General features: G+C 45.9%; 1 protein-coding gene across 1 annotated transcript in view; it reads left to right on the top strand.

Annotated features, from left to right (window-relative positions):
* LOC146337896 (IgGFc-binding protein-like) overlaps positions 1-17,563 on the top strand; it is a 79,596-nt gene that overhangs the window by 34,315 nt on the left and 27,718 nt on the right. Inside the window, exons 14-21 of the mRNA XM_084816330.1 lie at positions 318-604; positions 1,866-2,131; positions 3,142-3,740; positions 4,936-5,500; positions 6,290-6,822; positions 9,100-9,649; positions 11,894-12,093; positions 15,923-16,315. Of these exons, the coding sequence (XP_084672456.1) occupies positions 318-604; positions 1,866-2,131; positions 3,142-3,740; positions 4,936-5,500; positions 6,290-6,822; positions 9,100-9,649; positions 11,894-12,093; positions 15,923-16,315 (3,393 nt within the window). The remainder of the gene's footprint in view (positions 1-317; positions 605-1,865; positions 2,132-3,141; positions 3,741-4,935; positions 5,501-6,289; positions 6,823-9,099; positions 9,650-11,893; positions 12,094-15,922; positions 16,316-17,563) is intronic.

Consider the following 17,563-nt stretch of genomic DNA (forward strand, 5'->3'; position numbering starts at 1 on the left):
CCATATCTCCTGAGTCTCAGTCCAATACTCTAACCACTACACCTTACACACTCTCAAATTTTATCCTGAAATATGCTTTTTATAGTCTTTTTGATAATTTTTTGAGCCACGAACTCTATTGCAAAATTTGGAGAAGTGTGAAAATTGGTTTTCTTAAAAATGTGGACCACATGAAATCCTTGAGCATCCCTAGCTGCCTGCTGGAGCCCCTGGTTTGAGACCCCCATTGTCTTAGAGTTAGCAGTGTACAGCCAGTCATTCAAAAAAGGCAAGTTAGCACTACAGAAACCATATTTCTTTCTTTTTCTTGGTACCAGGTTAATGGCAGAAGGACCCAGTTACCAGCCCATCTGGGATCCTTTGCTCTGATCCTCAGACTGAGGCAAATGTTGACTGTGAGAACGAAAACCAACATAGAGATCCAATTCAATGGGGCCAGCAGTTTGTTCATACGTGTGGGCCCAGAGTATCAAAACCAGCTATGTGGATTATGTGGAAATTTCAATGGCGATGCCACCGATGATAAAGTCTTGCCCAGTGGAGAAAAAGCTCTAAATGATGCAGAGTTTGGGAATGCCTGGATATCAAACAGCAGTCCAGTGTGGTAGGAGTATTTTTCTCTCCCCCCCCCACAAGCTAAAATGCCTTTGGAATCCACAATAACTGTTATTTTGTGGCCCAGATTCTTTGGAATCCCTTCCTAGTTAAGCACATTCTTGTCCAGCCTTGTCAGCAGAAAAGATAATAGGGCTTCTCCACACCAGGCTTATATAGTGTGATCAAGATCGGTTATTCACTGAAGCTTGCGGGTCCTTTTTGCAATGTCAGCATCCTCTAGTGCCTCTCCTGCCATTTTTTAGCTTTATTCCATCATGATTTAACTCTCTGAAAATGCAGTGAGAAATATACACCATCATCAAAGTAGCGTAATATCGCTGCAGTGTCACAGCGCCATCTGCTGGCTGTGTCGATGGAACATATGGAACTTCCCCACAAAGGAAATGGCCCCCCAAAGGCCCGGGGGGAGAGAAAAGGGGGAAGCACGTGTATTGTGCCAATCATAATCCTGGAAAGACGCTGCAAGAAGAAAGCCTGGTAGGGTGTGGGATTTTTGCTTTAATGCAGAGAAGCCCGTAGTTGCCATGCCACTTGGACTGCATACTATGCTTGGGAGCGAGCGGCCAATGTAGCAACATAATCTGAATTGTGGGTACAATCTAGAGATGGGCAAATCAGTCTCATTCCAATCAGTGTCACTTTTATACATCTCTCCATCCCATTTCTGCATTAATCGGTGACTTAAAAAAAATATGCACCAAACTTTGCATTTTGAATTTTTAAATGTCCTTTTTCTCAAAATATGCTGTTCATGTTATCCCAAAATATGCATTCTGAAACATATTTTGATATGGTTTTTGAGCAAAGAACCGTGCTAGAACATTTGGAAAGTGCCAACGCCAGTGGATAACTAAGTTCTGACCCACGCATTAGTTCATGTTAGATCAGTTCATGTCACAACTGGCAAAAAGCAAATTCCTCAGGCTTCTCTCACACAACCTAGCCAGCAAAGGTAATATAAATGGATTTTGAGTTAATATTTTAAGAAGAGTAGGATCATCAAATATTTTAATTAATACATGGATCATTTCTCTTTCATGTATCCTGATCTTCTGGACCAGCCCTCTCCAACCTGGTGCCCTCCAGATGTGTGTGGACTATGGCTTCCATAATCCCCAATGACTGTGTTGGCTGGGGGTAATGGGAGTTGTAGTCCAACCCATCTGAAAGGCACTGGGTTGGGAAAGGTTGCTCTGGGCAATGATGAATTGTCTTGTAACTTTCTGTTCTTCACATGACTCTTTCAGGTGTAGGAATGACACTGAAGCCCTCATCCCTTGTCCAAAACAACATGAGTATGAGCAAATGTGTGCCCTTCTCATCAAACGTTTGGGGCCTTTCTCTGACTGTCATTGGCACAAAAACCCAGCTCCTTATTATGCAGCATGTGTTTATGACCTCTGCCAGTATGGACTGGGCAATCGCATGTTCTGTGCAGCCCTCGAAGCCTACGACGAGATGTGCACCATCCTTGGTGTGAAGGTGGCGAGCTGGCGGCGGGAGACGGGATGCAGTAAGCCAAAAAGAATGGTTGCTTCCCCACTGGAATGCCTGTCAATTAGGCCAATGATGCTCTCTACCTGAGAACTGCCCCAGTTGTGTCCTGCTCCCAGGATCCCTGGTTCAAGGCCACCAACCCTTGATGGACTTGGCCCAGGGACTATTATTATGAGCCGTAAGCACCCTAAGTAGGTCTTCTCATGCGTAGAGATTCGTAGCACAAATCCCCCCCCCCCCAAGTGTGCATTTTCATGTTTAGCCTATGGAACAAACACACATTTTGGGCCCATTTTTAAATGTTGTATATTTTTCTATGATGGAATTTGCACAAAATTTGGGAAAGTTAGAAAGTCCGCAGAATCCGCCTGACAGGGGAGAAGCCAGTTGTAATTCCCAGGTCAAGATTCATGAAAGTCCAAACTCATTTGGTTCCATTGCAGATTTCTCCAACATCCCGTAGGTTGGTAGGTAGGTAGGTAGGTAGATGACAGTCAGACAGACAGACAGACAGATACATGCAGATTCTTTCACATGTATTTTACCTCTCAGTGTAACCTCTGTCTCCAGAAAGGACAGTGATGAGCTTTGCAATGAAATGTTTTACTGATACAAAAGTAAAGTAATGGAAACATTACCAGTTCATTACACTGATGTGCTCTAAGCTTGACTGTTACTGGATTCCAAAGAATGATTTTTAATCTTTGATCTTTGGAATGATCTTTCATCGTTGGAATGATCATTCCAAAGAATGATCTTTGCAATGAAATGTTTTACTTATACAAAACTAAAGCAATGAAAACATTATTAGTTAATTACATTGATGTGCTAAGCTTGACCGTTACTGGATTCCAAAGAATGATCTTTGATCTTTGGAATGATAATTCCAAAGAATGATCTTTGCAATGAAATGTTTTACTGATAACAGAAGTAAAGTAATGAAAACACTACTAGTTCATTACATTGATGTGCTAAGCTTGACTGTTACTGGATTCCAAAGAACCTTCCCACCCCCCTCTTTTTCAGGTTTCACCTGCCCAGCCAACATGTACTACGACTTCTGTGGCACGGCTTGCCCAGCCACTTGTGCCAACCTCTACGCACCCGGCTACTGCAAAAAGCCCTGTGTGGCAGGCTGCTTTTGCCGTGAAGGGTATGTTCTGAACTCTGGAGTCTGTGTGCCCCTGAAGCTGTGTGGTTGCACACTGAATGGCCGCTATTACCAGCTGGGAGATGAAGTGATCTTGACAGACACTTGCAGCAAAAAATGTTCCTGCAGACATCCTGCTCGCACCATGGAATGCCAGGAGCATCTCTGCCAGGCTCTGGAAATGTGTAAAATTGTGGATGACAGACGGGGCTGTTATCCTGTGAACTTTGGGACAATGTGGATATACAGCCCTTCTCACTATATCACATTTGATGGTTTTCCCTTTGGTTATCCAGGAGCCTGTAAATACACCCTGGCTACATATTGTGGCCCTCCAGGAAAGCTTCCAGGCTTCACTGTTAAAGTACTAAATGCACACAGAGGCTCAATTGCAGTAGCCTGGGTGAAACAGCTGGAGCTGCAGATTTATGGGGAGCGCATTAGCATTGCAGAAGGACAGTATGGCATAATACAGGTAAGAGTGTTGTGCCATCTCTGGTTTCTGTTACATTACAGGTCCCTTCTGCGCCAAATGTCAAATGCCAACACAGCAGGGGGGTGGGGGAGACTCTGTGGCCTCTCGTATGTTGCTGGACTGCAATCTCCATCATCCCTGACCATTGACCATGCTAGTGGGGGCTGATGGGATTTAGAGCCTAACCACATCTGGAGGGCTGCAGGTGCCCCACCTGTGCAATACAGGCTGATCTTAATTGTCAGGTGCTATTAGATGTAGCCTGGTGTTCATAATCTAATCTACTAGTGGGAATCAGTGAGAAATTGCCATGGGGACAGGCAAGGGAAGGCAAAAAGGTCCTTTAACTTCCTTCCTGCAGAGGAGGCTGTTGACCCCGTTGTCAGTGGGACTGTGATACGCTCTGGGTTTCAGTCAGAACTTAAAAGGAGCTATCCAAGGTGCTGAACCCAATTCCCCAAGAAGATAACGCACCTTGGAAAGCTCCTTTAGAGTTCTGACTTGTTCTGACTGAAACCCAGAGCAAATACTGACATCGCTCCCCACTGACATCGGAGCCACCAGGCCCCACTGCCTTTATGTCCCCCCAAATGGATCACTGGACTGAGGGATGGATTGGTCTCTGTGAAACAATCCATATGCTGAAGAGATTTGGCTTAGAGGATGCTTCCTATGAGTCTCATTTACCTCCTTCAACAGCTGCATCAGAGATGAAGGAAGGCAACTGGAGTGGGCAGGGGAGGAGGACAGTAGAGTGTCTGGGGCAGGGGGCAGAGGAGAAGGGGTCCCATGTATGTGTATGATGGATGAATGGGGATGCATTCTTGTGTATTTTTGATGGGGAGTGTGGGGTGCCTGTGTGAAAGAAAGAAAGAAAGAAAGAAAGAAAGAAAGAAAGAAAGAAAGAAAGAAAGAGGGCACTGGGGAGATCCAGACAGAGTAAGAGAGAGGAGGTTGTGGGTGATCCAGAGAGAGAAAGGAAGAGAGAAATGGGTTGGGGGGGTGAAGAGACATTTTGTGATGGCAACCATATCACTTTTGCAAAAAGCATCTTGGGCTGAACCTTATCCTTACCAAGCTTAGATTCTTCACTTGACATTTCATACACTCACTCATGCGCGCTCGTGCGCACACACACACACGCACACACACACACACACACACACATAATTGTCGTGTCTCCATTTTGTCCTAGGTGAATGGCCTCCTGATGAATCTGCCCATCACCCTTGCATCAGGGAAACTCTATGCCTATTGCATCAGCACGTTCATCATCATTGAGACTGATTTTGGCCTCTCTTTTTCCTATGACTGGTCTTACTATGTATCCATTTCTCTTCCTGAGACCTATTTTGGGTTCCTCTGTGGCCTTGGTGGAGATTTCAATGGCAACCGCCATGATGATTTCAGGGCCCCTAGTGGCTCTTTGGTTCAGGATGCTGTCATTTTCGGCAATAGCTGGAAGGATCCCAGCTCCCCTTTCCATTGCACAGCCATTGGGCCCTCACCCACTTGTAACAAAACAGAACTAGCTCAGTACAGATCACACGCTTATTGTGGAGTCCTTGGTGATGTCAACGGGCCATTTAAAGGCTGCAACCGCCCAGAAGATGCCCAACTCTACTTGGAGAACTGCGTTAAGGACATGTGTGCAACCCAGGGCAGCCACAAGGCTCTGTGTGCAGTAGTGCACAGTTATGCCCAAAAGTGCCAAGATCGCCGCATCAACATTCAGCCATGGAGAGAGATCATTGGATGTGGTAGGCAATTTTTTGAGAATTTGTATTCAGCGTATTGGGCTGTGTGATTCTGGTGGTTTGAAGATACTATATAGAATCCATTGGGGATAGAACTCAGCTTCTTGAGAATCTAACTTTCCTTTAACAGACATTTCTAGCCTTTGCAGTTATAATAAAGTGCCCCAACATGCATGGGAATGTTTGCTGAAGGCAAAGGCAAAGGAATTTGCAAAAAAGTTATCTAGAGGGTCAAAGGATAGTAATTCATACCATATATTACTTTTGCCAGAACTAATGGAACCATAATAAATAATGCAAAATAAGAAAAAATATGCACATTTGCCCCATCTGTATGATTTTGTGCAGGACGCAAGGTTCAGCTTTTTTGGCATAGAATTCCAATGATATTGGAACAGAGGGTGTACATACACCTGGACCTGTTTTTTTCTGTTGCCCATGCTGGCTATGGATGATGGGAGTAGTAGTCCAGCACATCTGTGGGGAACCAGGTTGGAGAAGGCTGAAATATATGACAGTCTGGTAACTGTATACAGCATTTATATTTTCCATGTAACAATAATTTACTTCATTACTAATTTTGTTCCTTTTCCACCATCACTTCTATTCAAAAATCTATCTTTGCTGGAAACAAAGTGTGTGTGTGTGTGTGTGTGTGTGTGTGTGTGTATATATATATATATATATATATATATATATTCTATGTGCTTTTTTGTTTAGAATTGACCTGCCCATCAAATAGCTATTACGTACTCTGTGGATCTCCCTGCCCTGCCTCTTGTGCCCAACCAGTTGAGCCAGTTAGCTGCCACCGTTTTCCTTGTGTAGAAGGATGCCAGTGTGAACCTGGGTTCGTGCTGAGTGGCATCAACTGTGTGCCTCCAGAGCAGTGTGGCTGCAGCTACAAGGGCCGATATTACCTGAAAGGGGAAACATTCTTCTGGGAAGGAGAACATTGCCAAAACATGTACCAATGTGATGGTTCTGTCTATGCTGTTGATGCTGCCGGACCCTTGTGTGACTCCAGACAATTCTGTGGCATCCAGAAGGGGGTATATGGCTGCCATGCATTGTCAGATGGCATCTGTCAAGTTTCTGGGTTCCTCCACTACACCACCTTTGACAGGCGGCATTATAGTTTCCAGGGCACCTCCACGTACATCTTGGCAGAACTGTGTGGGGTGTCCAACTCTTTACCATCTTTTAGAGTTGAGGTGAAAAATGAGAAGTTGTCCAACAATCCTTTACCTGTGACTTCGGAGGTCTTTGTTCTGGTGAACAATACACAGATACATCTGCAGAGAGGGCACCCAGGGACTGTCATGGTAAGAACGTTTTTACACATGTTCACTATATGCTGTGATATTCCAAAGGGTCACTAGATAATTGAACATATATCAGATATAAGCCAGTTTTACAATATAAAGCACCTTTAGGGTGCAATCTTATCAGGATGCCCATAAGCCTCCAAACTTGGAGGCTTATGGCCATCCAATGCATAGTGGGAGAAGCAGCAGAGGTGAGCTATACCTCTGCACTCCTCCCACTCTGTATTTTAGCTTGATGGGCTTTTTCACCCATGTAACTGGTCCATGTCAGAGCAGGAGGCTGGGGAGGCCTGAGGATACATATGCATCCAGAAACATAATAAAATACCCCTCTTAAACAGAATGTGACACCAAAATTATGACAAAGCTAATTAAGACATTTCATAGGGAGCTATTAAACCATTTCACAAAGGGCCGATCTACACTTAAGGGTTTTTTCACTTCCAATGAGGTTTCACTGCCCGTCTTTCACACTATGCAGTAGCTGCCTCAAATTGGAACCGGAATTTCCCGCTTCTGTACTCCCGCTTTCAATACCCTGATATCCCGGTATTTCCCATGAATGTGCTCTGATAATCCACCTTCGCTACCATACCTGGTTGTAGTCCCCTCCCCTGCCTGTCCATATACGGCGGTGTTTGTATTTCCCTCCTGTCCAATCACTGCTCTCGATGGCCCCATGTCATCTTCTGGCTACTGATTACATACCTTCCTCAGCACTCAATGTTTCCTCAGCAATAAGCAAAGTGCTGGATGCGCACTCGCTTGTCTGATCTTGGAAGCTAAGCAAGGTTGGCCCCTGTCAGTAGTTGGATGGGCCTGGGAATCAGTCTTCCTGCATTGAGCAGGGGGTTGTTCTATCCCTTCCAATGAGACTAAGTTTTACCCCCTCCTATCCCCCGCTCCAGATTTTTTTTTTTTAAATTAAGGCATTATCTTCGAAGAATTGTGGCTTCTCTGCAATGTTTTTTTTTTTTTTTCTAATTCAGGCATGATCTTTGAAGATTCGAAGCTGTGAAGCTTCACAGCTTCGAATCTTCGAAGATCATTCCTGAATTAGAAAAAGAAAATTGTGGAGAAGCCACTATTCTTCGAAGATAATGCCTTAATTAAAAAAAAAAATCCAGAGTGGGGGATAGGAGGGGGTAAAACTTAGCAGGAAGCCTGATTCCCAGGCAGTCGCCCATCCGACTACTGACCGGGGCTGACCCTGCTTAGCTTCCAAGATCAGACAAGTGCGTGCACATCCAGCCCTTTGCCTGTTGCTGAGGAAACACTGAATGCTGAGGAAGCTATGCGATCAGTAGCTGGAAGATGACATCGGGCTGTCGAGAGCTGTGAGCATGGTGGGCGTGGAATCAGCAGAAACAGGAAGAGTTTCTGATCCTCCAATGGGAGCCTCCGTCTTTAAGAGCAGGAAAACAGCACAGCGCTTGAGTGTGAACTGAGCTTGCGCATTCGATGAAGCATTGCAATGGGGAAAATGGGTGAGTGTGGATAATCACGTTTTAATGCGAGAGCGTTTAAGCCGATGGGACACCGAATTCATTGTGATGGCGGGTGCAATGTAGATCTGCCCAAAGTCTAAATATTTATTAGACTAAATTTATTGTCTAAATATTTATTAACCTATTATAATATATTAGCGGGCTTAATCTTCTATACCAGTCAATAGTTTTTGTTTCTCCCAAGCCTGTTGGGCAAACTTGGTGGTCCTGTAGGACATATAGTAATCTGTTCCAGCCAGTATTAAATTGTAATGTTATACTTAGAGGAGATTTGTTACTGGACCCTCAATATCTTGAGTTAAGGGCTCAAGATATTGCTTCCTCAGCTCTGCATACAGGGGACATTCTGTTAAAAAGTGTATTATGTCCTCTACCTTGGGGCAGCCAACTGGGCAGTATCCTTTTGCCCCATGGTGAACCCTAGAGCATGCCTTCACCTCCATTAGCTGCAGAGAATTCAGTCTGCATTTAGTCAGAAGCCATCTCAGAAGCCAAGAGAGGACAAATAAGGGGTCACCTTTCCTGGGGAAATAATACTTTTATTGGGCATATTGGACTGGCTCCCAGCAGCAGCAGCCATTGCAGTCTGAGTATCAACATCATATCATCTTCTGGAGATCTCCTCCTGGGCACACGGTGCCTAACAGTGATTGAAATAGGAACATGGAAAGTATGAACCAGATGATGGTGCAGCCTGAGATAAAAAGTAAGTGGACGAGGCAAAAAGGATCAGGCAAACACCTTCTTGTTTCTCTTATTCACACAGATTGATGGTGTGATCGTTCTCCGCCCAGTTCATTTAAAAAGCCAAGGGATTGCCATTTATCAGCATGGTTTTTATACAGTTATAAAAACAGAGTTTGGGCTAATGGTGAGCTATGACCTGGCACACAGTGTCTTCATCATACTTTCCTCTAAATACCAAGGCCAGGTGTGTGGGCTGTGTGGGAACTTCAATGGAGCCGCTGGTGATGACTTCGGGATGCGAAATCGCTCCACCGTGATACACACACTGGACTCTGCGATAGACCAGATATTGCCAGCTGTCCCCAGTGGTGCCTCATCTGCTACAGTTGAGCAGGGGGAAGACCTCATCCAGTCAAAATCCATGTGCTGGATCATCCAGAATCCTGAAGGGCCATTTGTCTCTTGCCACGACCAAGTGGATCCAGAGCCTTATTTGACGGATTGCATATTTGACCTTTACGTCTCTGCTGGGGACAGCAGCATCTTGTGCCAGTCCATTCAGACATATACAGCGGCCTGCCAGAGAGCCAATGTCACCTTCTGGCCCTGGAGGACAGAGTTTTTCTGTGGTAGGTCCTGTCTGTGAAACCTCCTGTTTCTGCATGTGCCTGCATCTACCACCAAAAACCTGAGTTAAGGAGAGTTCCAGCTCCAGGTTTTTGAGGGCCCTTGTGCAAGAGACCTTCAATGGGTCCCCCCCCTCAGTGAGTCCCCCTTCTCATTGCCATTGTCACCAGCTGCTCTGCATCCTCTTTCTCATCATTGCTACCACTTTCTTGCTTGACAGGCAGAGAGCCAGTGAGCAAATTGGCAGTGGCATCTACTGCTCCTTCTTCTCTCCACCACCATTGTCTGGGCCAGAGTAAGAGACAGAGGAACAAGCAGGATGCAGTGGTGAAGAGGAGGAGCAACTCCAGGGAGCTCTTGTCAGTGCAGCCCTGCTGGGGTGTGGGCCCTTGGCAGGAGCCCAACTGTGCCTACCCTTGGTGCCATTCCTAGTTTAGGAGAAGATATCTATATCTATATCTTCTATATCTATCTGTATAGGATTATTTAATACAAAATACAACAGTACTAAATATGATATGTCAAATGCTAACCCCCCCATAAATTTACATTTCTAAGAAATGTAGATTAACTATAACAGATTTGGCCAAACACATTTTGACATGTAGTCTTCATCCGTGCCCTGAAATGAGAAAATCTCCTGACCTTGGCTCTTATATAATAAAGTATAAATAGAGGACTAAACTGTATCCTTTGGTAAACTTCTATCTTTGACCACCCTAAATAGATGATAAGGTCTTCTAAAAGTGGTAACCAAACAAGCTTTTTATAGCAATTAACATAAATTGGATATATAAAATATCTTTCTCCTCCACTGTCTAGAACTCCTTTCAAGGCCATGTGTGTTTTTAGTCCCAGGGCCGTGTGAGAGTAGTCATTTTGCTGTGCATTCTGAGAGCAGGCTTAATTTTGCAGGGGGAGGAGGGGCATGGAACAAAGTTGTGCACATTAAAAAAAATGTCCTCTATATGTCCTGCTAATTTTCTGTAGTGTGCAAAAAAGAAAGATAAAGGGGGTGGGGGAAGAAGAGAGGAAATAGCATTAAAAGACATCCCTGTAAGGGTTGGCAAAATAGGTGGATGTGTACCAAGTGAGAACAAAATCACTTTTCCTGGCTAATAGTGAACTCTAGTAGTGAGTGCCAGTAGGACTGTAGCCAAAAGAGGGCCACAGAGAAATAAAACGGAAATGTTTAGAGAACCCTAAGGTTTGCAGAAGTACAAAAAAAGTTTTATTAAAAAACTGAATGGATAACCCACCCACCCCCCAAAGAACTCAATGAGGGCTGAGTAAGCGCAGTAGCCATGGAATGTTGACTGGCAATTGGAAAAGAAAAATAGAACATGGTAGGGGTGCGGGGAGTGTAATACTACATAAACCTCATGCTTCTGGGGGGGGGGGTGTCTCCATGAGTGATTTATTGTGGGTTTGCTGCATTTGGAGGTTGTTCGGGGCACATGATGTCGTGGCCATCCCACAGCCACCCCAGAGTTCTGCTCCAAAAAAACAGTTTTTCTTAGACTACTTTTAGTCCAATTCTTTTCCTTAATTTGGCATGTCTGCACTTCTTTTGCAGTGTGCACCAACCCTCCACATTTACTTCAGCGTTATAGCCCTTCCCAGGGGTGTGTCTTTCACCTGGCCATGACCTCTCTGATCCCAGTCAAGGGGTATTTCCCCAATGCTTTCCCCACCTGTGTTTCCCCGATGTATCCACCATTTTGTGCACTGAATGGGAGTAGGTATACCCCTTTAGCACTACAGCACCACAGCACCTGCGTGAAATAGCGCATTTGAATGGGAGTAGCTACAGCTGCCAATGCGCTACTGCGGTTGTAGAGGGACAGTAATTTTTTTAAAAATGGGGGGAATTGGGCATAGGTTGCGGAGGCAGATGCTAACATACACTGACCATAGAAAGCAGAAAGGAACCAGGCAAGAGTGGGTGGGAGGGAACAGGCTCTCTAAGTGCTGATGTGGATGAGAGTCCACCCAGTTGCCACCTAAACAATTCACCGTGAATTGCCCTGTGGTCTGCCGAGAGCCCCAGGCTACCTTTGGGATAATCCAGGCTTTCAAGACCTGTGTCCCCCCAGACGGAGCAGATTTGACTCCAGTGAAAAGCGCAGCAAAGTGGAGAGTGAACAAAACTCATTGCTGTGGAGATTCCCCCCGTTTTGAAAAACCCTATGGTGATTAAAAAATGCAACCTGTTCCTCATTCTTCTGTTTTCTTCCTCTTTTTAGCTGCTGATTGTCCAGCAAACAGTCACTATGAGCTCCATCAGCCTCCCTGCCAGGACTTATGTGCAGGCTCCACATTTAAACATCTATGCAGCCCTCTGTCCTCTGAAGGGTGTGTCTGCGATGACGGATACCTATGGAATGGGGACAAGTGCGTTCGACCCGAGCAATGTGGCTGTGAGTACAATGGACGATACTACAATGTGAGTAGATGCTGTCCTCCCTGATGTTGTTAGTGTCTGCACCTGATACATTTTTTAAAGATTGAATTATGATTGCTATGTAAATTGCTCCATCCAATTCAAAGCCACTGAAAGCAGAAACAGGTCATTTTTGCTGCCACAAACTAGGGATGGCAGAGAATTTCTCCACAAATCTCTGGGAGGCCAAATGCCAACACATTCGGCCCCCCGAAATTAGTGGAGAAACAGTCCGCCCCCCCGCCCCCCCCGGGATGGGAATTTCCTTTGGCGAATGTCCCTGGCGCTGGCGGCTCCCGGCGGCGGTTCGGCAGCGGCGGCCAGTCTTCCAACCAGCTGCCGCCGCCGCCATTTCCCTGTAAAAAAAACAAAACAAACTCAAGCAAATGTGATAGGCTACATAAAGATTTACGTAGCCTATCATGGCTAGATTTTCAAAAAACACCGTGATAGGCTACGTGAATCCTTACGTAGCCTATCACGGCTGACTTTGAAAAAAAAAAAAAAGTGCGTACGCAAATGGCGGCACCCGTGGGCGCCGCCATTTGCGTTCCTTATTTGGGCATGTGTAGTCTACGTAGACTACGGCGAAAATAAGGGCAACGCAAATAGCATTGCCCTTATTTTCGCCGTAGTCTACGTAAATGTTTACGTAGACTACACATGCCCAAATAAGGAATGCAAATGGCAGCACCCCTGGGTGCTGCCATTTGCGTATGCGCTTTTTTTTTGTCCCCCAAAGTCAGCCGTGATAGGCTACGTAAGGATTTACGTAGCCTATCATGGCTGACTGCAGGGACGCAAATGGCGGGGGCTACGGCTGCCGCCATTTGTGTCCCGGCCGGCAAAGAGGATTCACGGCCGGAGGGACGGGGCGCCTCCTCCTCGGCCAGAATTTCGGCCGGAGGGACAGGGCACCTCCCCCCCAGCCAGAATTTCAGCGGGGAGGGATGGGGCGCCTCCCCCCCGCCAAGAATTTCAGTGGGAGGAACAGAGTGCCTCCCCCCCACCGCAAAGCAAGCTGCAGGACCAGGTAAGGGACTTTCGTCCATCCCTACCACAAACTAACACAGCTGCTCCTCTGGAAATAAAAGCAGAAAATGCAGCCTTGAGTTTTGCCCATTTTGCTCACAAGTAGGGATGGACGATAGTCCCTTACCTGGTCCCGCAGCTTGCTTCGCAGTGGGGAGGAGGCGCCCCGTCCCTCCGGCTGAAATTCTGGCTGGGGGGGAGGCGCCCTCTCCCTCCGGCCGCGAATCCTCTGCTCCTGCCGGGTCGCAAATGGCGGCGGCCGTAGCCGCCGCTGTTTGCGTCCCTGCAGTCAGCCATGATAGGCTACGTAAATCTTTATGTAGCCTATCACGGCTGACTTTGGAAAAAAAAAAAAGCACGTACGCAAATGGCGGCGCCCATGGGCTCTGCCATTTGCGTACGCGCTTTTTTTCCCCCCCAAAGTCAGCCGTGATAGGCTACGTAAACATTTACGTAGCCTATCACAGTGTTTTTTGAAAATCTAGCCATGATAGGCTACGTAAATGTTTACATAGCCTATCACGTTTGTTGTTTTGTTTTGTTTTTTACACTTGGAAATGGCGGTGGCGGCAGCCGGTCAGAAGACTGGCTGCCGCTGCCGCCGCCAAACCACCTCCGGGAGCCGCCTCCTCCAGGGACATTCGGCCAAGGTAAGTCCCATCCCGGGGGGGGGGGGCGGACCATTTCTCCACCAATTTTGGGGGGCCGAATGCGTTGGCATTCGGCCTCTCAGAGATTCGTGGAGAAATTCTCCGACATCCCTACTCACACCAGGAATCGAATTTCACAGCTCTTGTATGGTCAGATGGAAAAGAGGACAAGGTTCTTGCACCTTTTAATAATTGTGTAAAAGAGGGAATTTCAGCAGATATAGCTTGTCAGGCAAAAGTGGACAAAACAATGGTCAATTTGGAGAAAGAGAATAAGGAATTGGCAGTATGTTATTTTACAGTCAAAAAAGGCTGGCCCATGGATAGGTGGGGATGTCAGAGGAATCCATCAGCGGGTGGGGGGTGGAGCTCACTGAGCTTTCATGAGCTCAGCTCTCCAGACTTTGACTCATTTCCCCACCAGCTGGCCTGACAATATCTGCATTGAATCGGGCCAGCTCGCAGATTTTTCCATGTTTTAAAAAGTTACGTAAATGGAAATGTGCACAAATTGTGGGCAGTGAATTGCATGATTTTTGCAAATTTGGGCCATAACTTGCACACATTTTGGCTGTACTTTGTGCAAATTGCACAGGGCAATTTGCATGATTTATACAATTTGTGGTTGAAATTTATGTAAATTATGCAAATTGTGCCCAAAATTTGCGTAACCCATGCAAATTGCACCCTGCAGTTTGTGCATATTTTTTGAAAAAATTGGAAAAGTTCCCAGATTTCAGGAAAAGCCCTGTGGCTCAGCCAGCAGATGCAAGCCAAATCAGGTGCTCTCGTGGAGTCCATTGAGACCAAAAAGGGCCAGACTCCTCAGCGATGGACATCCCTTAAAGTAGAGTGGGTTTTTTTTCTTACCTTGAGAGCCACATTCCCTCATGGGAAAGCTTCTGAGGACCACATGCCAGCAGTGGGAAGATCCAAAGTCACATAGACACCATATTCACACACTTCCTTCCACACACTCCCCCTATTTTCACATGCACACATCTACACAGGATCTGTCCCAAACACGTACATGAATTCCCCACCCCCCATGCAGCAATTAGACTTTATAAAAGCCACATAGGGCTGACAACATTTGGGAAGGTCACAGTGCATGGGGAGGGTTAACACTCCCTTCCTCGGCTTTGAAACCTTCCCCAAAATCATCCCCGTGATGCTTGAAAAAAACTCCAGACTGTTCTAATAGGGGGCTTTTTCAAGCCAAACTATTGAAGGGACAGGGCAAAAGAGGTGGTCATGAACCATTTGGGGAGGCTCGCCTTCTGACAGAGAAGCCACCAGAAAATCCTCAATGAAGGACAATATGGCTGCTCTGATTCTTTTCTCCCATCCCCAAAGAATTTCTCTCTGAAATATAGCAAAAATAAACCAGCCAATTTCAAGGAGGATCAAATGGCTAACAGTCTTTGTCAATTTAGTACAGCCCTAGAAGAACAAACAGGGTAGGCTCCATTACAGTTGAGTAGTTCTTACTTTTATATTCTTTGAAAGTAAAGAGTGTAAGACTAAAATGTGCCTGCCGGTTTAATTCAGAAAATAAATGTGCTTACACCATCTGAAGTTTGGGAAGCGCTAAACTAGCCTGCCGTGGTCTACTTTGATCAATGGCAGCTCTCCAAAAGCCCTGACCAGAGGTGTTTCCCGGCCCTGCTATGGCATCTTTGTGATTGGGATTGAACCTGGGACATTATGCATGCATACATGTGCATGCTCCATCATTTTGCCTTTCCAACAAATTGAGCATCTGCTTTGTCTTTAGAAATTCTGATACTTGGGATATACAGCAAGGAAATGGCTTATTTCCCTCATGGCCTCCCTTGTAGGGCTTCTGGCTGATGGACCAGAGTGACACCAGTGACACCAGCTGTCACTGGTGGAGACAGAATGCTGGGCTTGATGAACCATTTGTTTGATCGAGGAAGGAAGGAGATTTTTATGTTCTTATATTCCTGTGTATCTGGCAAAAGAGTCAGTAGAAAGATCACTAGACATGTTTGCCCTTTTTTGTATTCTACTTTCTCTATTTTCAGAGCTCTTGCCAATATGCATAGTTTCTTATTTCTGTATTTTGCTCAAAGGTTTGATTTTCCTAATGGCCATTCCTGCTTTTTCATGGCTGCTTTCCCTACCAGGTTGGGGACCTTTTATGGCTGTCAGGTTGCACACAAAGGTGCAGTTGCGATGCTTCTTCTACCTTCCACTGCATCCCAGCCAGCTGTAGTAATGGCCAACAGTGTGCAATCAAGGATGGAAAGCTGGGCTGCAAGAACCAGCTGGCCACTTGCACTGTGTCTGGGGACCCTCATTACTTCACTTTCGATGGGGCTGTGGCGCATTTCCAGGGCACTTGTGCGTATGAGATCTCAAAGACTTACGACTCCTCTGCTGACTTCTCCTTCCGCGTTGTGGCTGCTAATAAGAATTTCTGGAGTCGCCGGGTCTCCTTTCTTTACCGAGTGGAAATCTGGCTCAAATCCAAGCAGTTCAGTTCTCATGTTGTTATGGAGCTAGGCAAACATGTTCAGGTGAGTGGAATTCTTTGATACATGCTCAAAGAAGAAGGGAAGGGGGAAATATATACTATAGAGCAGCATGATCAGAGGCCGTTCTGGAGGTATGGAACAAAGATGGCCAGCAGTATGGAAAACAAATGCTATGAAGAAAGATTGAAGGCCTGAGTATGTTTAGCCTGGGGAAGAGAAGACTGGGGGATTTGATAGCACTCTTCAAATTCCTGAAGGACTGCCACATAGAAGATGGCAAAAGCTTGTACTGTGCTGCCCCCGAGGCAGGACTAGATCTAATGGACTTTAAGCTGCAGGAAGGTAGGTTTTGGTTGAATATTAGGACAAATATCTTTACAGCAAGAGCAGTTTGACAATGGAACCAATTACATTGGGGTAGGTGGATGGTGTTCTGCCTCACTGTCTCTTCAAACAAAGGCTGAACAGCCATCTGTTGCTCAAGCTCTAGCTCTAGCTTTTCTGCATCAAGTAGAAGGTTGGATTCAAGGTTCTGGTATTAACCTATAAAGCCTTACATGGTTTGGGACCGCAGTATCTGATGGAGAACTTCTCCCAACATGCACATACCCAGACACTACAATCAACATCAGAGGCCTTCCTCTGAGTGCCTCCTCCAAAGGATGCTCAGAAGGTGGCAAAACAGGAGAGGGCCTTCTCAGTGGTGGCCCCCCAATTATGATCTCCCCAGTGAGGCCCGCCTAGCCCCAACACTGTCATCTTTTCAGCACCAGGTTGACTGTCCTCCACTCCCAGGCATTGAATGGCATATGATGAGGCATTTATGTCAGCTGTCTTTCTCGGGTCTAGTATTTTATTGGAATTGTTTACCTGTTTACATTATTTTGCATTTTGTATGTTAAGCATTCCATACTATGTTTTGTGGTCTTGTATTTTATGGTCTAATTCTGTGAACCACCCAGAGAACTTCAGCTATTGGGTGGTCGAGAAATGAATTTGAAATCTGAAATTTAAATAGGTAGCCTACAGGACCCCCTCCAACTCTATGGTTCTATATCAGCCAGGAAGTCAATGGCTTAGGACATAGGGAGCTGCCTTATGCCAGGTCAAACTGTCCATTTAGTCCACTAATGCCTACTCTTGACTGGTAGTGGCTCCCCAAGGTCTCAGGCAGATGGAACCTCACAGTCTGAGGCTAGGAAGTAGCCTACTGAGCCACCTTGGATGGTGTGGGGTCAGGCCTTGGAATCCTCCAGAGGCCAGAAGGGAACAGAGTGTGCAAAATCAGGC

Source organism: Heloderma suspectum, chromosome 10 (assembly GCF_057233095.1).
Source record: "Heloderma suspectum isolate Gila_16-S chromosome 10, 16-S_ref, whole genome shotgun sequence".
Lineage (NCBI taxonomy): Eukaryota > Metazoa > Chordata > Lepidosauria > Squamata > Helodermatidae > Heloderma > Heloderma suspectum.